General features: G+C 37.9%; 3 protein-coding genes and 2 long non-coding RNA genes across 5 annotated transcripts in view; 3 read left to right on the top strand and 2 right to left on the bottom strand.

Moving 5' to 3' along the window:
- Positions 1-24,282, bottom strand: part of LOC306996787 (uncharacterized protein) — a 135,145-nt gene that overhangs the window by 20,453 nt on the left and 90,410 nt on the right. The window lies entirely within an intron of this gene.
- Positions 2,372-6,767, bottom strand: LOC306997652 (uncharacterized protein). Its single transcript, XM_079611013.1, has 11 exons — positions 6,714-6,767; positions 6,464-6,557; positions 5,832-5,957; positions 5,576-5,689; positions 5,174-5,236; positions 4,790-4,844; positions 4,437-4,528; positions 3,857-3,958; positions 3,593-3,762; positions 2,915-3,091; positions 2,372-2,708 (listed from the first exon to the last, which is right to left on the bottom strand). Exons 4-9 carry the CDS (start codon positions 5,601-5,603, stop codon positions 3,632-3,634), a joined length of 471 nt encoding a protein of 156 aa, XP_079467139.1. The 5' UTR covers positions 5,604-5,689; positions 5,832-5,957; positions 6,464-6,557; positions 6,714-6,767; the 3' UTR covers positions 2,372-2,708; positions 2,915-3,091; positions 3,593-3,631.
- On the top strand, positions 15,698-21,817 carry LOC306996815 (uncharacterized protein; the record flags this gene model as incomplete). The annotated part of the gene is made up of 4 exons (XM_079609717.1): positions 15,698-16,489; positions 21,420-21,588; positions 21,676-21,753; positions 21,789-21,817. 4 exons carry the CDS (start codon positions 15,698-15,700, stop codon positions 21,815-21,817), a joined length of 1,068 nt encoding a protein of 355 aa, XP_079465843.1.
- On the top strand, positions 17,648-20,554 carry LOC306997653. Its single transcript, XR_013797420.1, has 4 exons — positions 17,648-17,752; positions 18,330-18,507; positions 18,949-19,109; positions 20,420-20,554. It is a non-coding gene; the product is annotated as an uncharacterized lncRNA (long non-coding RNA).
- Positions 21,840-22,624, top strand: LOC306997273. The gene is made up of 3 exons (XR_013797340.1): positions 21,840-21,904; positions 21,996-22,240; positions 22,334-22,624. It is a non-coding gene; the product is annotated as an uncharacterized lncRNA (long non-coding RNA).

Raw genomic sequence — 24,282 nt, 5'->3', positions numbered from 1 at the left:
CAATGTATGTACACTGTAACAACCACGCGCTGGACTTGGTGCTCCAAGAAGTTGCTTGTGAAGTGAGCCTTGTGGCCGACACTTTGAATTTTGTACGGGGTGTTGCTACTGTAATTGGAGAATCGTCAAAGCGCAAACAGCTTTTTGAGTCGCTTTTCGGTTGCGATGAGGTTGCGGTTAACATCCTAGGCCTTTGCCCGACGAGATGGTGCGTCCGCGCCACAGCCATCAAACGCGTCTGTTTCTCTTACAGTACTCTTCTGGCTACACTCAATTTGCTGAAAGAGGACAAGAAGCTGCTCAGAGGGGACAGCAGATCAAAGATTGGGGGACTGTGGAACCAAGCCCGAAAAGGGAGAACATTTTTCGGTCTTCTCTGTTGCCAAGCACTGTTCGAACCCTGCGAGGCAGTGGCCCGGGGCCTGCAGAGCTCCAAAGCAAGTGCCCTTGGTGCACTTGAATGCGCAAATGTGCTCAAAGATCGCATAGCGGCACTTCGTGATGATGACATTGTGGAGGAGATGGTCCTCAAGGTTGAAGCATGTGCCTCAACGATGGACCTGAAAATGCCAGACACCACCGCAAGAGTGAGCAGAACCCCGGGCCGCTTTCGCCAAACCACGGAACCAGAGGCAGTGGCGCACAACGCAGCAACAGTGATTTGGCGACATCAGTTTTACCAGGCTGTTGACTTGGTGTCAGCGGAGCTGAAGAGACGGTTTGACCAAGAGAGTATGACTATAGCAGCGAGCCGAGAGAGGGCAGTAAAAGTGGCAGCAGGAGGAGGAACTGTTGATTTGGAGCCCCTTCAGCTTCCCAAGGAGCTGGACATAGACCGCCTTAATCTCCAGCTCAAAATGCTTTGCGATGTCACCAGAGAATCTCAATGTAGCACAGTGAGAGATGTAGCATCATGCCTATCTAAGCTCCATCCTCAAACGAGAGCTCTGTTTACTGAGGCTGAAAAACTCATACAATTGTGTCTGTGTTTACCTATATCAGTGGCCTCATCCGAGCGTTCATTCTCCAACTTGCGCCGATTAAAAACATGGTTACGGTCCACCATGACACAGAAGAGACTCACACACTTGTCCCTGATGAATGTCCACACAGACATTTTGAATGCTTTGGACATCCATTCCCTCATGAGAGACTTTATCTACTCAGCTCCTGAGCGCCAAGCCACATTTGGAGTAATTTAACAGGAGCACCCTGCTCCAGGTAAAACGTTTGGTTTATTATGAGCTGCAGTTGAGCAGTTTAACATAACATACGCATTAATTTCACACTGATAAATTTGCTGCAGAAATGTATTTGGTTATATTATTGTGTGCTGTGCAAATTGGGCTTTTGAAACGGCGAAAATGTGCCTATATTTGGATATGTTCGTTTGCGCTGTCAGCCTGTGGACCGTTTTAATTATTCGTAGGCTATTTTTATGTTCTTATTAGCTGTGTTCTGTGAGTGTTTGTCTGCGCCCTGACAGAGCCATAAGTTTAAATAACGTAGGCTTATATGTGCTGTTAAAAATATTTGCTTTTGTGGATGTTCTTGTCCGCTGTGCGCGACAACCTTTTGGAGCTGTTTAACTATCTTGGCTATTTGTACGTGTCTGCTGTGTTCAACGGAGTCTGGTTACAAGATTGGTATAAATATGGTTCATTCTTATTAGTGTGTGTTTACTTTGTTAATTATTAACACTTAGACATTAGACATTATTAAGAGGTGTCCACCTGACGCGCAAAAAATGCACCTCCCACTACAGCACCCCCAACTTAAAACCTCTTCCCACGGCCCTGGGCATCCCTATCTGAGATGGAAGAGATGGAGTAAGTTTGCGGCGCCACTGGACCTTCAATCCAGGGACATATTCTGCTGGGGTGGTGCTACACCAGTAATGCCCAGCGGGGCCCCCACAGAGCACACTTTGCACACATATGTATGCATCACAAGTTACAAAGACATTTCTTTATACAGTTTTACAGGATGTAAGTGAAAATTCTTTGGATTTGTCTGTCTGTCTATCTGTATGTACATTTAGATGATGTCATATGGAACACACGAAAGAATAACATTTATCGTTTCAATGCTATTTGACTGTATTCAGTATGCTATAACTACAAAATAATATGGGTAGTATAAGCATATTGCATACAAATATAAATCCACATATATTATGGAAATACCAAAGTACATTAGAATTATACTTGTTAAAATGACACAGACTGCCATTGAATCTTAATTCAATTTTTCCATGCAAAGATGATGACAATTAATTATTTAAAGCAGCAATAAGCAGTTTTGGTCTGAAATCAACAAGCTCAAATGTTAGAAGAGATAAATAAATCAATGTTTTTCAATTTTTTAAAAATAAAAATACATACAGAATCTACAACATTTTTCCTGTAGATACTTTGGTACAGCTATCTAAAACAAATGCAAGGCAATATTTTTTGTACAAATCTCCAGTTCCTCTGTGTTGTTTGGCAGTGGTCTTTAGTTGTCTTCTTCCTCAGACTCGGGGCTGGTGAAGCCATTGTCATCCCACTCCTCAATGTCCTCCTGTATGAAAAGGAAATCACATTCCATAGTGGCTATACTGCTGTATGCATTAACAGCCTGTTTGTGTTGACTTCTAAGTGAGTGACCCCTCTGATTGAGGACACTGTTGAGCCCATGTGTAGCGTCCTCTGTCAGGTCACCGAAACCTGTAGAGGAATTGTGGGAAAAAATAGAAAGAGAAAGATGACACATCAAACAAAACATGACATTTTAACTATTTTTGCATTTTACAATGCTGAATTTGCAACTTCAACATTACCTTTTAGTCATTATATTTACTGTATTACACAGTAATTCTGATCTATATTATAAATAAATAAATTATACTAAAATCTAAAGATCTTGTACATACTGCTGGTTTTGATACGCTCCAAAGTCTGTCCTCTGAGTGACTCCACTTCTTGCACTTGCTTCAGAAGGTACTTGATGTGTTGAGACATCTCCTTTACCAGGATGCTCTGCTCCTCCTCCAAGCGTTTCAGCAGCATTACCTGGTCGAAGATAGATCTCTTCAACCTGAAGGTGTTGCCTTTGGTTGGGGAAAGGAATGAAATAGTGGACAAGGAATTATATAAGTATAACAGAATTATGTTATTTCTGAGACATCTTTTTAGCGACAGCATTGGTTCTGTAGAATATAAACAATTTCAAAATATGAATAAAAGTCACAATAATATAATTTGAATGATATAATTCTCCATTCAAATTCAGAGCTTGTGAAATTGTGATGGTCAAGCATTTTATTTGTGATTACTACAGCAGAATAACATGGTGTTGATCTCACCATTCAATGTTTATGCTCCGTGATTAATATTTCCATATTTTGGTATTCATGATATTTTTTATTTCAATGTATCATCCCATTCCTGTGTTGTTGCATGACAAGTAACAAAAAGGACAATGGTAAATATGGAAATGTGGAAAATGGAATAAAATTGGTAAAGCCAATGTAGAGTGATGCCATAGGCTTATACTATGGAAATCAACTAAAAGAACAACAAGCTAAACTAGCAATTCATACATATCATACCATCTTCATGTCTCTCCCATGGTAGGATGTATCCCTCTGTCAGACTGCAAGCCAACTCCTCGTCAATCGGATCTCCTCCACTACGGTGTTGTATTGCAAGACCTTTTCGCGAAGCTTCATCTTCAACTCTATCATTTTCTTTCTCTTTCTTTGTCTTGCCTGGTTGCTATCTGCAAATCGAAATGAAAAGAAAACTGTCATAATCCCAGATTATTATTGTTTTTTTTGTGTTATTCATTTAAATAACTTGATTTGACAACAAACCATGCTGACGATACAGATCTTGCTTCTTGCGCAAAAGGGTTACAGTGATGTTCTCAATGTCAGCCCTTAGCTCTTCAGTACAACCTGGAGTGTAGACTCTCTCTAAATAGGTGAAACAAAACAATTGACAAGAGACAATTAGTGGCATTTAAAAAATATAGCCACCTTTTATTATTTGTATAAAGGTACAGTCATTAACAGATGTGTGTGTGTGTATATATATATATATATACACACATACATAGTGTACTTTACATGTTTTACCTGCGACCGCCCATTGTCTAACATCACACACCCACTGCTGTATTGTCTCCTGATCAAGGTTGTGCTCCTTCTTGATGTTGCTAAGGCTGGCAGCTTCCACCTTTGCCCTCTCTGTGATATTTTAAATAGACAAAATAACAAAATGTCCGAACAAAAGCTTTATGCACCACCACAATGCAAAACCCACAAATTTTACTTGAGCTTTCGGTACAAGACATTTAAACAATTATTCAACAAATAGTTTCCGATCTAGCTGTAGTTGGTGCATTGAGGGAAAGGGGCAGTGCTTAGGATCTCAATTATAATTTACCCTTACTTTGACATATCTGTGGGCTAACACCTGATGAAGGTTGTCCCTCTTTCTTCTGTTCCAACCCATGGCCTGTCACGTTAGCATGTTCACTCTTCCTGATGAAAACAATAAGGCACCCACAAGCCCAAAAGTAAGATTTCACATTCAAAAGGCAATAAGAGAAACCCAACAGACATGCCTAAACCCTATCACTAAAAGTTAGTTGAATTGGTAATTACCTTGAAGTAATACAATGATAACTTTCGTAAGAAAAGAACAGAGAAACTTTGTTTTTTAATTCCCTGTAAAAACACTATTAAGTATTTATTATTATTTATTTAGGCTACCAGAGCGTGTAATGTAAGTGTAACACTAACCAGCCTTTGTCATGTATTTTGTGACAAGTGCTGCCCTGGAGAGAAAGCTGTTCACCTATAAAGAAAATGATAGAATTAAATTTTGGTCTCCATTACATACAAATATTACCTACACACCATAGATCTTAAACTTGTGGTTTAACAGAAAACATTTGTACTGTATTATCCTAGGAATTTGGGACCCCCTTATGCATGCATGCATGCATTTTGAATAGCTAAAAACAACTGAACTGCCCGTTCTTTATTTTAACTCATACATAAAGGATGTACTTCATCCCTCACACCAGGCGTTTTACTTAGATGACAAATAAGTGCCTTTTGGTGTTATGGTTTCTATTAAGACTCTTTGTAGCCATAGTTAAAATACTGACAATAATACCATACCTGCTCCACTTCCTCTCCCACTGTGTTTCCTGCTCCATCCTGGCTTCTGCCACCCCATCTCACCTGCAACACAGAGTGAGAAGTGTTATGTAGCAGTACTTCAGAAGTTTTGATATAACATCATCCAATCAGGCATAACATGCACAAATGTAAAAACTAATAATTTGCATTGAAGATTGCTTGAATGTTATATATATATACATTAATGCATACATTTATCTCTAAAACATCTCATGACACAAGCTTTTTATTTGGTGGGGAAAAACCGAAATCCCTGTCCTACAAATTTGAAAAAGCAGCTGAAAAGCAGTTAGTGAAAGAAAACACACAGCACGTTCTATTTTCCGACCCATTATTTCCCTATAGCTACAGCCATACCAGACTTAAAGTTATTGAATGTACCTCGCTTTTGCTGTATGGGCTTTGGCATGCATGACACTCAGGAATGGCCTCATTTCTGTCAATGGCAGAAGCTCTGGTAAACCCTCTGATACTTTGTTAAGGTAGGGCCAGTACCTAAAAAGCAGGAGCAGCATCATGTGAGTGTAACAAAGATCCATTTTTAATTGAAATCTAAAATGACTTACATCACTGTAAAGCTGAGAAACAAGACATTTTAATCATGGAGTTGGATTTGCAACATGACAATGAGGATTACCTGCATGTAACATCCATACAAAAGAAGGTAACATTTGCCTTCTTTGACATCTCTCTTTGAAGAAACATCGGGTAAGCAAATATTTCTCCACGGTAATGGTTCAGTCCTCGTAAAAGAAACCCATGTCTGATAAATCAGAAGAAAATCTAGTTAAGAAACAATTGACCCAGTAAGGCATGGCTTAAGCACACATCTCTGTTAACTAAGTGCCTATAACAAAATATATGATAAATATAATACTTGGCTACTACAAAGAATAGATAAATACCAGTCTGCAAGCAAGCAAACGTGTGAAAGACTTGGATTGCCATTAAAACTCAAATATCAGACTCCAGGATCACTCACTCACTCACTCACTCACTCACTCACTCACTCACTCACTCACTCACTCACTCACTCACTCACTCACTCACTCGCAAACTGCAACTTGAATGCCCTCCTCATCTATCTGAGCACCAGACTTTTTGGACATCTCTCTGCCAGCTGTGAACTTGGCAGTACCGCAGACAGCACTGTCATTTGTCTATAAAGTCAGTTTATAACACATTTTAAGATACATAAAAACACAAAACTAAAATATCTGTATAAACAACTATTATAAAAAATAAAAAAAAATAAAAAAATGTTCATACACTTCTCATGTTGCCTCTGACAAGGTCAACAAAGGTAGCAACTTCCTCGTCCTTAGCCAGAAACAAGCCCTCATATATGGGTGGCTCCTCAGTCCTGTCCATGATAAGATAACAAGTCAGTAATAAAAACCACAAGTACTACATTTACTATTTGTTAAAATGTAAGTTATGATCACTCAAAGACAACCCGAAGGGCTACTATTTGTGTTAGACAAGTCTAAATAAACCTCTGAAAAATACCTATACCTACCCTTTTGACTTGCTGAAGCGGTAATGCTTTCGGTTCCCATCAGAGCAGACAGCCAACATGTCTGGAGAACATGCTGGACACTCAAAATGATGAACCTGGCACATATCCTCTTCTTTGTATTCACAGAAGGTAAACTCAAAAAAGCTCAGCTGAAATGTATCAGCACAGACACTACCTGTCTGCATATTAAGAAATGATTGGTTAGAATTTTTTGAAGCAATGCCCACAATTAAATATTAGGTATACAGTAATATAATTTTGTTTGTTATATGTTTCAATGATATTCAGGCAGATTTACCCTTCCAGCTTGAACAGATCTGTGCTCCAACATTTTCAGGAAGGCCTGCCTGGACATGGCTGGTGCAGTCACCTTCATATGCTCAAACGAGGTGAAGACATCAAACTTGTATAGAGTCTGGCAGCTGGTGCTAGCTGGCCAGTACCGATACACAAGCAGGTCCTTCACCTCGGGAGTCCATTCTGCAGAGCATGATGGACAGGATTTCCGAGGCAAGCAGACATTGTATCGTCCTGTGAACAAGTGAATGTACTGTAGTCAAGACTACAATAATTTCAGTAATCAAATTGCAACAGATTGCCTTCTATATGGAGATATGGCATTTGGGCATTGCCTGAAAATGACATGGTGATAAAAAGCTTTGCGTTGCACACAGTGGTAAAGTTTAGTACAATAATACTTGCACAAAAAGGAGGGCTTTCAGAACAACATACCATTGATGGTGACCACAGAAATATGCTTCCCTGGAGTGATTGTGAGGTCATGAGTGCATTCACAAATTGACCTTGGTGCAGGAACAGGCAGTTGACATACTGCAAAACAGAAAGAAGTAATAAAGGGTGTATTTATAGCTTCTCCTCAGTCCCTTAGATGCATTTCCCAAAACGCTAACCTCATTTTCAAAATAGTGCTTTAAAACCCAACAATTAATCCAAACTGTCCACACCACTATTCCACCTGTAATTGTCACTATGTTGAAACAACATGTAAATGCTTAAGCACATTTTGAAAAATATTAAGACGCAATTGACTTAGCTGGTCAAAGATATGCTGGACAGAACTATCAAAACCAATCATACTTTTGTTAATCAGCTATTAAATTTCACACTTGTACTTTAGAGTTTTTAGAATAAGTTTAGAATGAGATTAGCATTTTAGAAACACTGTTAAATATAAACATGTGCACTATCTACAACAACATTTGGGCAATTACACTATAAGTATGAGACAATTTGATATAATGCTAATTTTATCATACTTTGTTCACAAAACTGAGGCTGGCCATTTTCATTCACCAACACAGCAGTTGTAGGGGGAATGGGCTCAAGAAATCCATGGAACACAGCCTCTCTGTCATGGAAGACATTTCTCTTGTGGGCCTCCATGTCACAGTTAGCACAGAGGAACTCCATGTCCAGTGGTACACTGTCCAGGCACCTAATCACAGCTTCTACAGCACAGCATCTGTGACAATTTTGGATGAATACTCTCTGGACTGCAGTTATGGTGTCCCTTAACTCTTGGAGTCTTGTTTCTAAAAAACAAAAATATACATTCACTTGTCCTATGATCACAGTATATATCAGTTATACTGTGAGTCTGTAGTGGAAGCATAGACAAAATATCATGCTTAATTATGATTATGGAAAAACTGTAGTGTAGTTACACTACTGTACTACTGTAACACTCAGTATTCTCACCAAGACTTGCCAACTCTTGATATTCTATCTGAAAGCCTTCCTCATGCACAGGATCCCTTCTTCTGGATTGAGAAGCAGCTGCAGAGACAGTCATTTTGCTTAACCCTTTGATCAATATAACATGAAACCAATTCATTTCCAAATGAAAATATTCCTTAAGGACTGGAGGGAGGAAAACTATATAAATTATTAATACACAACACAAGTAAGGATTATCAGTCGCATGCTTCTTATATATTAGTGAGAACATTTTTCACAAACATTGCAACACCATTTTGTCAAAGTGGTATCTGACTCTCATTTTATAATACGTGTAACCACCAAAACACTATTTAATGAATTATCTTTATTCTTAGATACAGTAATCATGTTTTAGTAAAAAAACAAACCTGATTCAGGGCAGTGTGTTTCCCGACGTTTCTCACGCCTGCCTGTGACCAGTGGATTAGTGAGGGATCTCTTCCTGCTTTTCCTCGTTTTTTTTTTTTAGGAAAGGCAGTTTCCATGGCCATAGCAGCCTATATATTTGCAGAGCACTTATATCAGCAGCACTTATAATTGAGCATTATTCAGTAGTTGCATAAAAGGGTCTTACTAACCATTTACATCACATCTATAAAAAGCTATAGCAATTAGTATTTTCAGACTTATCATGACAAGCCTTACCCTGGCATCATGGAGATAAGCATCACTAATTAATGCTGCCATGTGGATCCTGGCATCATTGGGATCATCAAAGACCCTCACGTCAGAATAGAGGGACATCACATACAAATACAAACAATACAGACACAATATAAAAACAATTCACAAAATGAAGAAAGAGAGAAAGAGAGTTATGGACTGATAGTTATGGAGAGATAGATAGAAAGAGTGATTAAAAGAGAGACAATAACAGAAAGAGAGAGATTGAAAGAGACAAGTGAGAAAGAGAGAGAGTGGCTCTTAAAAGTGCCGTTGTTTTGGTGTGTGTGCGTTTGTGTATATGTGTGTGTTGGTGGAATCAAAGTGTTGCAATATAGCTGTAAAAGAAGAAAAAAGCAAAATATTATTAGAATAGCATTTGTAGTAAATGAGCATTTCTTAATTGTTAGGACAGAGTAATTGTACTTATTAATTAAATATGTATCAATCACAACCACTACGTACATTACAAATCAATCCTTACTGTACAAATATCAGATTTGTACCACATTCACTTGACACAAGCAAGTGCCAACACAAATCTATTTTTATTTAGGCCTACAAATAATGGAAAAGGTGCTCTTCTTCTGTCCTGTTGCATTAAACACTTCTCATAATATCTACTGCTCTCTCTTCTCAATGTCACAAATAACTAAAGTAACAATTATGATGATTTCAGTGTCTTCTAAAATGGCAAAGTCTTACAAAAGTATGGCACCATAGTGTTGTAGGATAATTATGTTAATTACAATTATGCATTAATTATATCAGGTATGAACGGTAATTCACATTGAGTCGCACTGAGCAGTCAAATCCTCTGGAAAGAATCCCGGTCCACTTTTTTATTCAAGTCCATCCCCGATTGCGGTAATTCTCCTTAGTTACACTTCTGACATTTACTTTGCACTTTGAATAAAACTTTAACCACTGCAAAAACACGTTGTTAATTGTTGTCTTCACAACACATGGACAAATACATGAGTTTAAACTGATTTTTGTTGTGGAAGTGCCACATTTTTCCTACTGCGCCGGGGCTGGGACAGATGTCATTTGGCTGGCTACAGGTAGCTAGCTAACTTAACTACTTCGGCGGGTAGCCGTGTAAATGATAATGCAACACTAACAATAAATTCCACTTAAACTCCAGGGATGATTAAATCCAGCTACAACTAAAGAAATAACAACAAAGGTTTTGTGTGCTTTTTAACTAACAAACACCCCTTGGGTTGAGATACTTACTGTAGTCATGTGGCGGGAGAAATGAGTGGTAAAAGCGCAGTGATTATGGGTAAGAATCGTAACGTGACGTATCGTTGCCGTGGTAACGACTGAAAGTCTTCTGATTCATAATAATAATAATTATTAATAATATTCGCTGCTATGACAGACAATACATTTGAAAAGAATAAAATATCGTAAATGGTTTAATAAAGTAAAGGGAACAATCTATTTAACACAGCCTCGGGCCATTTTTTTAAACTACATCTATAAATGGATTATATCACAAACAATTTACTGTTATTTAGACAACAAAAATTAACTAATACACTACAATAACGTATAAAAGGAGCACGTTTCGTAAACTAAAAAACAACATTTACCGCTGCCCATTGTGACGTTGTTGAACCAGGGAATTCGTGTGTCCACCACGACAAATAAGCCTCATTGACTTTGTATGGGTGTTATTTACAGTATTGTCTGCTATAATATTGTAATTGTTGTTTTAACTATGTGCAAACTCATTTGAAGAAGAAAAATACGCCTTGAGAGTCAAGCTTAAAGGGATAACGTTAGCCTAGTTCACTTCAAAATGAGAATTCTGTCATCATTTACTCACCCTCACGTTGTTTCAAACCTGTACGAATTTATTTTTTGCTGAACACAAAGGAATATATTTTCAGTAACCAACCAGTTAACTGAACCCATTGACTTCCATAGTAGGAAAAAAAAATACTTTGGAAGTCAATGTGCCCAGTTAACTGTTTGGTTACTGACATACTTCAAAATATCTTCCTTTGTGTTCAGCAGAATAAAGAAATACTTGCTGATGAAGCATATTAGAATGCAGCTAGAATGACTATAATTAAAGAAATGGAGGCAACAATGCTCCGTAAGAGTTTTTTTTTTTTTTTTTTACAATTATGTCATTAGATGTAACGTTAGTTAAGTATCACACAAGCAAGAGTGAAGTTTTCCCCAATAGTGTTAATTGATTTTAAACAACAGTCCAACAAACCAGATTATATTTATTTACCCATGCAGATTGCAGACCCAAACCAGCCAAGGTACTAACACAGCACAGCAAAATAGCCTTTAAAAAATAAAATAAAATAAAAACTCCGCTTTCATTAACCAACTTTGATCTAACACAATTAAAACATTGACATTTCAATATCAGCCAAAATTATGCTGATTTATTGTATTCGGCTGCAATTAATGGCACAAAATAAGCATGTTTGATTTATAAAATGTTGTTGTTTTGTTTACCACAAATGATACCCAATCCTATAAATAATTATAAAGATGTATTTCTTAAAAAGATGACAATTGCTTAAAATATACTGTCATTGAAGGTCATTCAAAAAAGGTAGGATCATTCAAAAGTGTCAAGGGTCTACTTTTCTTTGGAGCTTAGAGTTAGGATTTGGATGTTGTAAGCATTATTTGTTAGTAGGCTGCGTTTTTGACTGTCTTGTCTCTTCTCTTTGTCCACAGGTGTGAGCTGTGCAATTTTAGAGGACCCCTATCCATCTTGAAGATTGATGAATTGTAAATCTAATCTATTTATCTAACTACTATACCTTGGTCCAATACTGGCCCACTGAGAACATTTTAAACAGATTATTATCCATCTGCAAGTTGTTGAGAATTGTACATAGCATTTTAGATGGCATTTAAATTTAGGTAATAGATCAATTGAACTCGAAAATCTCCATCTTTAGAAATGGGTTTCTCTTGCAAACTGTGTTGTTTCTCTACTGAGACTATTACCGTATTCATCAGGCATGTCAAAGAACACAGGAATCTTGCCAACTTCAGATTTTCTTGTGGGCTTGTCACATGCCCTTGTAGCTTTAGGACTGCCACTGCCCTTCAGGTTCACATGTATCGCAACCACTCCAAGCGTAAACCAGATGTCAACAGATCTCACAGATGTATTGATATGACCTGCCATGTTGAGGGATGCGATTTCACTTCCACAAACTTGTCGAATTTATATGAACATTTAAAATGGCACATTAGAGATAGCAAGAAAAGTCAATGTCCTTTTGAAAATTGCAAAAAGAATTTCAGAGTGAGGTCTTCTTTCCTCTCGCATGTGAGCAGAAAACATTCAGTTGCACCGGTTGTCTCTGCAGGTAGTGTCACTAATGATGATACCGGTACTCCTGATACTGTTGATGAGAATGATGGTGGCACACAGAGTTCAGAGATTGCTGAGGTTGGGGAGAGCTCCTCAAACAAAGTAGACGGAGATGTATTCATGACAAACTTAGCCCTCTTCTATCTTAGAATGCAAGCTAAGATGCTTTTGCCAGCCACCACAATCTCAGCTTTAATTGAAGAGTTCCAAGAACTACACACAAATGGGATGGCACATGTACTGACTATAGTCAGTCAAGAACTGGAAAAACTTAAAATACCGAGAGATAGAATACAGGAAATTGTGGATGGGCTATCAAAAGAAAATTTACTAAAGATGTACAATGAGAGTGTGTTTCGATCAGATCAAACTAGAAAAACCTTTTTCAAGAACAATTTCTGTTATGTTGAGCCAACTCAGGTTTATCTTGGTGTTGATCCTAATGGTAAGGAACGTTTCTGCCAGTATGTGCCAGTTAAAGACACTCTTAAAGCACTGCTGAGCCATCCATCAGTTCGAGAACAGTACAACGCTACAAAGATGCACCTTCTGGGAAATCCGCATGTGTTTGTGGATGTGCATGATGGTAGAAACTGTAGAGAGAACACCCTCTTGCAGAATATTCCTTCCTCTGTCACGATCATCCTTTATCAGGATGCTTTTGAGGTGGTAAACCCCCTTGGATCAGGCAAGAAGAAGCACAAGCTTCTGGCTGTATACATGACATTGGGTGAGATACTGCCACATAATAGATCTGCTATAGACCCCATGCAGTTGGTAATGCTTTGCAGGGATGTGGATAGCCACCATTTTGGCCATGACAAAATATTTTCTCCCCTAGTAAATGATCTAAGGGAGATTGAGGAATCTGGCTTTGTGTTAGACAATGGTGAAACGTTGCAGGGGACAGTGATAGCAATTGCAGGCGATAACCTAGGGTCACATTCTCTTGGGGGGTTCACTGAAAACTTCAGCAGAAGCAAACACTTTTGTTGATACTGTCTTATAGATCGAGAAAGTTTCGAAAGGGAGCCCACAAAGCTTGGTCCATTAAGGACAAAAGAAACCTATGCAAACTGTCTTGAGGAGTTGTCCAAGGGTCAGGAAGACATCATAGCGGGCCTGAAGTTTGACTCAATTTTCAACCGACTGAAACATTTTCATGTCTGTCAAACAGGACTTCCACCTTGCCTGGGGCATGATCTGTTTGAGGGGATTGTGTCAGCTGATCTTGCATTGTATATCAAGAACCTGGTGTCTGTTGGGAAACATTTTTCATATGTTCAGTTGAATAGGAGCATATCTCAGCTGAAATTCCACGGCAGTGATGCTAGTAGCCGGCCATGTGAAGTGAAGTCAAATGGATTAAACTTGGGAGGTAGTGCTGCCCAGAACTGGTGCTTATTGCGGCTTCTCCCTATTCTAGTTGGTAATCGGATCAAGAACCCATTGGAAGACAAAGCCTGGCAGTTGTGCCTTAAACTCAGAGAAATAGTAGAGCTGATTTGTGCGCCTAAGATCCATGTCAACCAGGTGGCATATCTCAAGATTATTATCAGGGAATATCTCCAGTCTAGAGTAGCTCTTTTTCCAGACACACGTGCCAAGCCAAAACACCACTTCTTACTCCACTATCCTGACCTCATACTTAAATTTGGTCCTCTTATTCGCCTCTGGACATTGCGCTTCGAGAGTAAACACACATATTTTAAACAGTGTGCTCGAAAGCTCCATAATTTCTTATGTTACTTTATAGTTACTTTAGCAGAAAGGCACCAACTGTTGCAGGCCTATCTTCACAGTGGGACTATTTTTCCTCCAATACTCCAAGTTGGTCAGGCAAATGAATTTGATGCCCAAATGTATAATGCAGCAATTCAGGAAGCTGTAAGGTCCAGGGGCTTGACTAAAGACAACAACAATAGAAACATCTACTGTGACATACAAAGGCACAATATACAAAAAGGGCATGAGTGTTGTTCTTGATGTCAATGATAGTGGCTATGTGCTAGGTAAGATTGTTCTAATATTAGTCAAACAGGAAAAGGTTAATTTTGTGTCTGAGAAACATCAATCAGTGCCAGTGTTGGACCTTGGTGTGCATTGCCTGCAATATGACCTTGAGACTCAATATGATTGTGTATGTGCCGACGGTCTTGCTGACTATTACCCATTGCCTGTGTATAGAAAGTTTGATCTCGATCTAGCTGTGCTCCATCATTCTGTCTGTCTAGGTGGAAAGTGATGGAGGACATCATAAGAGGCACCCTTCCTCATCTGGATAGTAAGACTTTGGAGACTATAATTGAAGATTTGTCCTCAATGGGAGTAAGGGAGATTGATGACTTAATGTACATAAAAGAGGATGACATCAGACATCTCTTGTCCATAGTTGATTGCAGAAAACTACTACAAAGATTCAACAACAGAGGTAAATATTTTGTTAATGTAAATAGTGTAAATAAATAGTCTACATTTAACATGTTGTTGCGCAATGTAGAGATCCTATGTAGGACTTAAAAGTAAACAAAATTTGGATTTTAGTATAGGGTAAATAGTTTAGTCTGGTATATATGATATCCCATAGCACTATTGATACATGACTAATGTACATTTTTTGTTCATATTTTTCAGCTATAGACTATAGCTTACTTTGTGATTTATAATATTGGCCAAATACCATAAGAATAAGTTATTAATTATCAAATCATAAAAATAAAGATGGGGGAAAGAAAAACAGTAGCAGTAAACAGTTAAAAAAATAGTAACAGAATAAGTTAAATTAACCCTGTTGAATTTGTCTACATGTTTCTATAACATTTTAACCAAAAAAATGTACAAAGATGTGTTCTAATGTTATTAACAACATGGTTAATTTCAGTTATGAAATTGACAGATATAGTTACTCAACCTTTTTGCCTTGGTTTTCTGTGGCAGGGCTACACTTAATTTTTGTTTTTCTTTAGATATTAGAGGCCAACAGAACAATCTGTTAAGGGACTCTGCGGCATCTGACATGATAACACTCACTCTCACACCAGTGTCTTCGTTAGAAGCCTCTTCAAGCACGCAGGTCACTCTACCACCTCAGCACTCTACCCCTGTGCAGCACAGTACCTGGCCTTCAACATTCCAAGTACCTTGGGACAAGACCAGACCAAGTCTAAGAACATTTCTTGAACTCAGGAAGAGACCAGAAGAGACAGACAGGCGGCACATGGTCAGAGTGACTGTTGATGCCATGAGGGAAATTTGTTTAAATCCTACTTTGAGTCAGTGTGCTGTAGTTGCAATGAGCATCATTGAACAATATCCAGACTGTTTCGAAGACAGAACTGATGAGGGAGATCGAATGGGCAGTGGACACTTCACTTTGTGTTCACAATTTAAGACAAGATTAGACAACCTGAACAGGAACAACACCCTTGCACGCCTGAGAAAACCAAAACGACCCGCTGTGACAGTGGAGAATAGCCTGCCAGTACCATCTAGAAAATGTGCAAAAACCGACAGCTATGGCTGTATAAACTGGCAGCCGAGCGAGCTACCAGAGGGAGAAACAAGACACTCTCTAAGTGATAAGAAGGAGGAGCTGAAAAGCACTTTCACTCAAGAAGGCCAAAATGGAGCAGATAAGGCAAGAGTTAATGAGCTGATGATGATCACATATGAGGCCCAGCGACGTGCCATCAATACATCACCTGCACCTAGCATTGACCAACTAAAGACTGATTGGCCTTTCCTGTTCATGAAGAGGTTTCTGATCCAGCATTTCAGTACTCTTACTGGCATTGAACTAGAATCAAGACTCAGGGAATCCATCTCTGGAAAAGGAACAAGTGTGCTCCATTTCTTCAAGTCTCAGTTAATGCGCTGGAGAAAAGAGGTGAGGACAGTCCTCGCAGACACAGAAAGAGCATCTGAAGATGTGGATCCTGGCCTTGCTGCCATATTGGTGATGATGGCATTCTTCAAAGAAAAAGAAGATTCACTTTTCCTTCTGGCTGATGTAAGTACAGTAATTGTTGTATTATACTCTCATACCATAAATGTTGTTTAGATGTTTGATTAGATTTTCCTTTGTAAATCATTGTTGGGAAATTGAAACACTCTAATCTGTTTAGATGTGTCTACTAATGTGTTTAGATTACTTTAAAAAAAATTAAAGGACAAGTTCGGTATTTTACACTTAAAGCCCTGTTTTCAGATAGTTTCTGATTAAATAGAACGGTTAAGATTAAAATGTGGACACATGCTGCTGTCCCGAGAATTGTCGTTTTCTTTCGCTTTCCCCCCCACCTCCACAATGGCTGCATAGGTGCACTGGAGTAATCCTTCCTAAAACGCATTAAACTTTTGTTTACAAAGACGTGAAACTCACCGAGTGGTCACACAAAAATCGCTGCAAAAGATGCTTTCCAACAGTTTTTTTCTTAGTTTTTGTCCAACTCCACCTCACAGCTCATCCAATACAAGTCAATGGAGTTGGACAAAAACTAAGAAAAAACCTTTTGGAAAGCATCTTTTGCAGCGATTTTTGTGTGAGCATATCAGTGAACACCTCTGACCACTCGGTGAGTTTCACGTCTTTGTAAACAAAAGTTTAATGCGTTTTAGGAAGGATTACTTCAGTGCACCTATGCAGCCATTGTGGAGGTGGGGGGGAAAGCGAAAGAAAACGACAATTCTCAGGACAGCAGCATGTGTCCACATTTTAATCTTAACCGTTCTATTTAATCAGAAACGATCTGAAAACAGGGCTTTAAAGGGATAGTTCACCCAAAAATGAAAATTCTGTCATCATTTACTTACCCTCAAGTTGTTCCAAACCTGTATGAATTTCTTTCTTCTGATGAACACAAAAGAAGATATTTTGAATAATGTTGGTGACCAGACAGTTGCTGGACCCCATTGGCTTCCATAGTATCTTTTTTTCCTACTATGGAAGTCAATGGGGTCCAGCAACTGTCTGGTCACCAACATTCTTAAAAATATCTTCTTTTGTGTTCAGCAGAAGAAATAAATTCATACAGGTTTGGAACAACTTGAGGGTGAGTAAATGATGACAGAATTTTCATTTTTGGGTGAACTATCCCTTTAAATGTGCAGTAGTATAAATGTTATTTTATTTGCCTTTCCAGTATGTGTGATCTCAGATCGTAGCTCTGATTCTTTCTGCTTTTTGTTGACTTTTTCATACAGGTAACTACCACACAGGCAGATGCAGAGACCCAGCTTTCCCTGCCCAGCACACCAAGGATAATTCTGCTGGGTAAGATTCCTATACTTGACTTGCACTATCACTAGGGTTTACAGAACTCGTCTTGCAGATGTACTAGACTAGCGAGTGACTTCTTTCACTACTAAAGGAAGATTTATAAAGACATCAAAGAATAAATCCATATGAATTGAGCAGTGTGAACAAAGTCTCCTGAAGAGACACAATAACTTTATATGATGAACAGATTTAATTTAGGCTTTTATTGACATATAAACATTCATCAGCAAACATAAACAAAAGCTTAACCAAACCTTCTTGACACGCAAGACCAAACTTTGTTGGTTCAACAACAGCATTTGATAGATTACACATCAAGCAAATACTAATAGTTGTACGGACAACAGGTAGTAATGGCTGGTAGACAGCTGAGAATCTGTCCATGTTTTGATATAGAGCCTGTAGCAGTAGATACCAAGGAGGCGAGTAGTGAGAGTTAAGCTAAACACATAAATACATTTTTGTTTACTCTTGATGACTCCATATCGATATGCATGCATGGTTTATATTTATATAAAATATAAGTACTATTTGTGAACAATTAAGTGTGATACAGAAATATGTTTTTCAGGAGATTCCATCCTGGTTCCAAAAAAATGGATGCTGGCTTTGGAGGGGAAGGTGGTCCTAGAGTCAAGTCACCTCCAGCTTGACTTCACCTCTGCCCTGGCTGTCCTCTTTGGTTCATTTTATGTATTCAATATAGAGTACCAAGAGGAGGCAGCTTCAACCCTGGAGTTCATCCAGAGGCAAATACTCCTTACGTTGCTTAACAGCTATTTCTTTACATGGCCTTCACATGGTGTGTTCTCACAAAGTGGCGCCTCCAGTTTTAAGAATTCACATATGTTTTTTCCTGTTTCTGTCTTAAACACCATTCGGGGTCAATGTTATTAGGTTCATGAAACAGAAAAAAAATTAGTCTACTTTGCTCCAACAAATTTCACTTCATTCATACACTTGTTACAAATTGATTTCTATTAGTAACACCAATGGGCTTTTGCATAAGTGCTTATCCCCTATTGTGATGTGACTTATTACAGATGATGCTACATATTGTGATCACTCTTGCTTCAGCTGACCAGGTCTCACTGGAAGAAGAGATAGAAATATCTCAATGTGATCTCCTGGCTAAATAAAGGAAATAATAGTTGGAAAATATTTGTAATTTTTTTTAAATATATTTACAGGTTTCTTGTCAGGATAAATCCACAAAATTCAAAATGCACATCTCAGTTCCAGGTGAGCAAAAAGAGTGGGAAGGTTGTTCAGAGGAAGACCATGGCCTTGAATCCACATGTCGCATCGTTCATCAGGGACTTTGCCGAATATGATTGGCAAAATCATTAAGGTAAGAGTAATAGAAAAATCCAAAAAGGGTGGAAATGACTTAAACCATACATTTTTCAAAAAATAAATAAATAAGAAGTCTGTTTTAAAATGTAATTATGTTCCCCCTTACAGTTTCCATTTAACAAATATGCCTTGTATATTTAAGGCTCGACCAGTCGAACCACGAACACCGTGCTAAGTGAGCTGGTCGATAGGTTTAGGTCACAGTTCATCTCACGTTGCACGGCGTTCGTGGCTCGACTGGTCGAGACTGTTTTCCAAAGATGGCTCCTGCCTGTTTACGCGATGTGTACTGTCTTTATAAAGTATCTTCTTATTAAACTGTCTGTACACTGACACAGTTCTCAATGCTTTGGTTTGCATGTAGGGACCCTCATTATGCTACCGTGTTAGTGTGAGGCTATTTTGAGCCGTGTTAGTGGTATTAACTAGCGATTTCTTTTTACTTATATTCGATGCCTCATATACTAGCGTTATAAGCTAATCAGTTTTTAGAGTTAAAACTCTTTACATTTCATTATCATGAAAACACATCCCAGAGAACGGTCGACTCGGTACCCATGTGTTATTAACCCCTAGGTTAATTTTGCGCTGGAATTGTCCTTTAAGATATTGATATGAACTTCTGTAGTCAAGTATAAGCTTCATTCATAATGCTTCCTCGGTTTCAAGCTTGTGCACTCTCTAAACTGTCCTTCTTTGAAACGACATCACATTATAAAACATTTAGATAGATTTTTGAAATGTGTGAATCGATTTGAATCCACAGAAGATGGAATCGTAATTCATATGTGAATCGATTTTTCCCCCACCCCTAATATAGTCGATATGTATATCCATTTATGCCACACAACATGCATTCAGTATATCCACCTTATTTTTCAACTTCTAAGCGAAGTAAGCTTTTTATATGAATGTGCGAGACTTTTGGTTCATGAACCGCTATAAGGAAATAGGAGATGAATAACAAGTGCTGTAAATGATAAAAAATATTTGTACCACAAACTAGTGTTTACAATTATGAGAAATCAATACATAAAAATAATAGGGTAAGAAATACCAGTTTGCAATATCAAGAAGCATAACAAGCTTTTTTGTACAGCTAGAAATAACTGTAAGCGGATGACATTGGAAGCCAGACACATTTCATTTACAAATGGCTGTGCCCACTCTTCTGTGAAAAATAAGGTGGATACCATTGGCAAAAAAAATTCCCCTTAAAAGGTGTTGATAATGTGAGTTAGGTTTTTTTTTATTATTAGTTGCATGTTTTGCCTCTGATTGATTTGTGCTTATCATTTATTGCAGGATTATCAGAAGTGCTGTTGCTGCTCTTCCACTTTTTTTGCTCACCTGGCCTACATCCTCACCTGTTCTGCTTTTAAGTATCTATTTTACCTGTGTTCAGGATCAATTTTGGATTAAATGAGATGTGAATGGTTCACTGATTTTAATTATTAATGATAAATTGTTAATTAGTCTTTTTTTTTTAAACAGATTTTATTGTTGTATTAAATTAATTTATTATTACTAATTTATTGTTATATTTATTGAATACATAAAATACACAATAAACCTTGTTGTGCAGTTAAAGCTTCAATTGTTCTTTTTTCTATTTTCCATTAACAGTTAAAATTATATTTCTATGGATTTTCTACATATTCTACAAGTTACACAGCACTATAAAAGAAATAAAAATAACATTTCATAACTGTATAATACTATACAGTATTATAAAAAATTAACGGTGTAATACTGTACTTCAACATGAAAAAAAATACAGTAAAATAATGTATTTAATTTTACAGTATGCTTAACACTACTGTAGTTAGTGTTACGGTAATTTTACTGTTGAATGAAATACAGCAACTACTGGATAATTGTTGCCAGTAAGTTACTGTTAATTTGACAATACATTTTTTACAGTGTGGTTTTGTTGGAATGCCTCATGTGCACCTCAAATGTGACTCACCTGAGGTATCATTTGAGGTCTGCATACAACGTTCTGAACCTGGAGGAGCGTCAGACACTTCTCAGGTTGGCTAGAGGAAGGGTAAAATTGCGGAATCTGAGATGCCCAGTGTGTTCCATCGAGTTGACTTTCGTTGAGAGGCCCCTGATCAGACAACACTCTGATCTAACAGTAAGTAATCTCACATCTGTCCCCCTAGCCTAACTCAAAAGCTTGTTGTTGGTTTAAGAAAGATTTTCTAATAGTTGTGCAATGTAAACATTCATTGTATCACATTGTTAATGTGTTGTTACAACTTTATTACACTAATTTTACACTAAACTGTTGTTTGTTTAGGATCCTGTGGTTAGACAGCTAATCAAAGACTTAAAGTGGAAGGTGTCAATGGAGGTGCTTGCTCGCCTGAGAGCAACAAACCCAGAGACTCCAATGGCCAGCATTTTTTATGTTGTTTCGAGCCTGAACCCGGCTCACCAATCGGAGGATTCTTTTTTTGAATCGTTAGGTAAGTAAACCAACCTGCAATCTTATTTGAACATGAATATTTTTTACAGAATTTAATTTTTTTTTATTTTTCTCTTTTTTTTTGCAGCTCAAATCATTGATCTGCCAGATAATGAAGGTGATCACCGGGCAGACGACTCACAGGCTGAGTCTCTCAGGATACAGGGTAAGTGTTCATTTGGTCAGGACATTCGAAATCAGGCTCTATTGTATTATCTATGGACTGGTAAAACTGAAATGTTTGTTTTTACAGAGACATATCCTGAGTTTTCCACCCTCAACATGGAGGACCTCCTGGATTTGGATTAGATTGCAGGGTAAGTTTTATTTGGTCAACACATTTGTAATCAGGCTCTATTGTATAATTCTATAAATGGACCAATAAAAGTGAATGGTTTGTTTTTACAGATCCTGCTCAGGACTGGGAGACTTGGACCTCCTGTCTAGTCAAGTTAAGTCAAGAATATTTGTATAGCGCTTTTCACAATACAGATTGTATCAAAGCAGCTTCACAGTATTAAATTAAAATAATAATAAAACGTCCATGTTTGGTAATGCTAATCAATAGTAATATTGATTGATTCATTAAATTGAACATCCCCAACTGAGCAAGCCAAAGGCAACAGTGGCAAGGAAACGAAAAACTCCATCAGGTGACCCAATGGTGACCTAAAACTCCATCAGGTGACCTAATGGTGACCTAAAACTCCATCAGGTGACCCAATGGTGACCTAAAACTCCATCAGGTGACCTAATGGTGACCTAAAACTCCATCAGGTGACCTAATGGAGAAAAAAAAAACCTTGGGAGAACCCAGGCTCAGTCGGGGGCCAGTTCTCCTCTGGCAGTTATGAACTAGAGGCCGGATTTAACTGTAAGATTAAAACATTTATATGAATGCCTGGCTGAAGAGATGCGTCTTTAATCTAGTTTTGAACTGGGAGAGCGAGTCTGAGCAACGAACAGTATCAGGAAGGCTATTCCAGAGTTTTGGAGCTAAATGTGAGAATGCTCTCCCTCCTTTGGTGGACTTAGATATCCTATCTAGATGTCTAACACTTTTTAATTTGTTTTATTTTATTGCACTTTTTATATATCATTTTTATTATGTTTATTTTATTTTTTTATATTTTAATTGCAAATCTTACATTTTTAAGAAATCTATATATCTGTATCTCTATATGTGTGTGTTTAATATCACGAGTCTATACATTTATGATTATTTATTCATTAAAGAAAGAAGAAAGTTTTGTAAGCTTTGCACTAAATGTTTATGTTTTGAATTTAATAAAAGGCTTTAAATTCATTTTCTCATCTATGTTGTAAGCACACAGAACATCTTGAATGATTGAGTACATAAGCAGCCTATTGGACTGGGAAAGATATGCTGTACATGTACAGTATATATGTCCCAGTCCAAAACTACAAACATTGTTCCAGCCGTGAACTTATTTGAAAGGGCCCCTTATTGTCAAAATCACTATTGGAGAGGGCCTCCAGGAGCAATCCAAGCCCAGCCAGGGTGCACTTTGGCTGGGGAGAAATCCTGGAGGGAGAGGGCCTCCATAAGCAATCCAAAACCTAGGTCCAAAATGTTCCGGTGTTTGCATAACGTGGTCCCGGCTCGGTTAGAACCCATACCCTCACGAGCTTTGTTCGAGATTTGTTTGCTCTGTCGGTCGCAAAATCAGATATCAAACATCAAAAGGTTTCTTTGAAAAGAATACGTGGGTGGGGGAAACACGCGCTTGAAGATGCTCAGAATTGTGCTTATAACTTCGTCGTCTCATTGTTGCGAAACATCTCGAGACGGAACAACTGATCGCATTTCTCTGCAAAACATGGCTTATAATCATAACAGTAAGAGTCTATTTCTTTCTTTCTTTCTTTAAAAAAAAGAAGAATAAGATATTATACTGAGATTGTTAAAAATACAGTATTTATTTTTATCGATATGAAACATACCGGACTTGGAACTCGATCCTGAAATCGTTAAAATGTTGGATGATTATTGTGAGTATTTTCAACAAACTTTTTTCTTATTATTTTAAATGTAATGACGTGTTTTTTGATACTAACAATAATTATCTGTTTGGTTCCCCCTAGACGATCACACATTTCCAAACGGCTAATTACCAGATAAGGCAAGGCAAGGCAAGGCAAGTTTATTTATATAGCACATTTCATACACAGTGGTAATTCAAAGTGCTTTACATAGAAGAAATTAAAATAATTACATAAATAATAAAAGAAATAAGAATAATTAAAACAGTTTAGAAAATAAAATACAGTGCAAACAGTCGGACGAACAGTGGCACAGTGCTCATTCAGTAAATGCAAAGCTAAACAGTGGTAATTCAAAGTGCTTTACATAGAAGAAATTAAAATAATCAAAAGAAATAAGAATAATTAAAACCCTATCTGAGATGGAAGTGATTGAGCAGGTTTGCGGTGCCACTGGACCTACAATCCAGGGACGTCCTCTGCTGGGGTGGTGTCTTACACCAGTATTGCCCAATGGGCCCCCACAGAGCACGTTTCACTTTTGCTGTTTTAAACAAACAGCGAACCTCTATACTCTCCGTAGTATAGATAATCTTCACTCGCCTCGTTGGAGTGAAGCTCTCCCGTTCCCCTTCAAAATCTCTTCCAATCAGACAGCCCTAAAAATTAATAAAATCTTCCTGAATCACAG

Source organism: Phoxinus phoxinus (assembly GCF_949152265.1).
Source record: "Phoxinus phoxinus genome assembly, chromosome: 4".
Taxonomy (NCBI): domain Eukaryota; kingdom Metazoa; phylum Chordata; class Actinopteri; order Cypriniformes; family Leuciscidae; genus Phoxinus; species Phoxinus phoxinus.
Note: the sequence above shows the minus strand (reverse complement) of the source record. Positions and strands in the feature narration are given on the sequence as shown.

Bases quoted from the DNA above. Each gene is read 5' to 3' on its own strand.
- LOC306997652 (XM_079611013.1), bottom strand. From the start codon at position 5,603: ATGCCAAAGCCCATACAGCAAAAGCGAG. The intron at 3,959-4,436 runs GTAAGGGTAAAT...TCACCTATTTAG, and splicing joins TAGCCCACAGATATGTCAAA to AGAGAGTCTACACTCCAGGT. The intron at 3,763-3,856 runs GTTTGTTGTCAA...TTCGATTTGCAG, and splicing joins AGATCTGTATCGTCAGCATG to ATAGCAACCAGGCAAGACAA.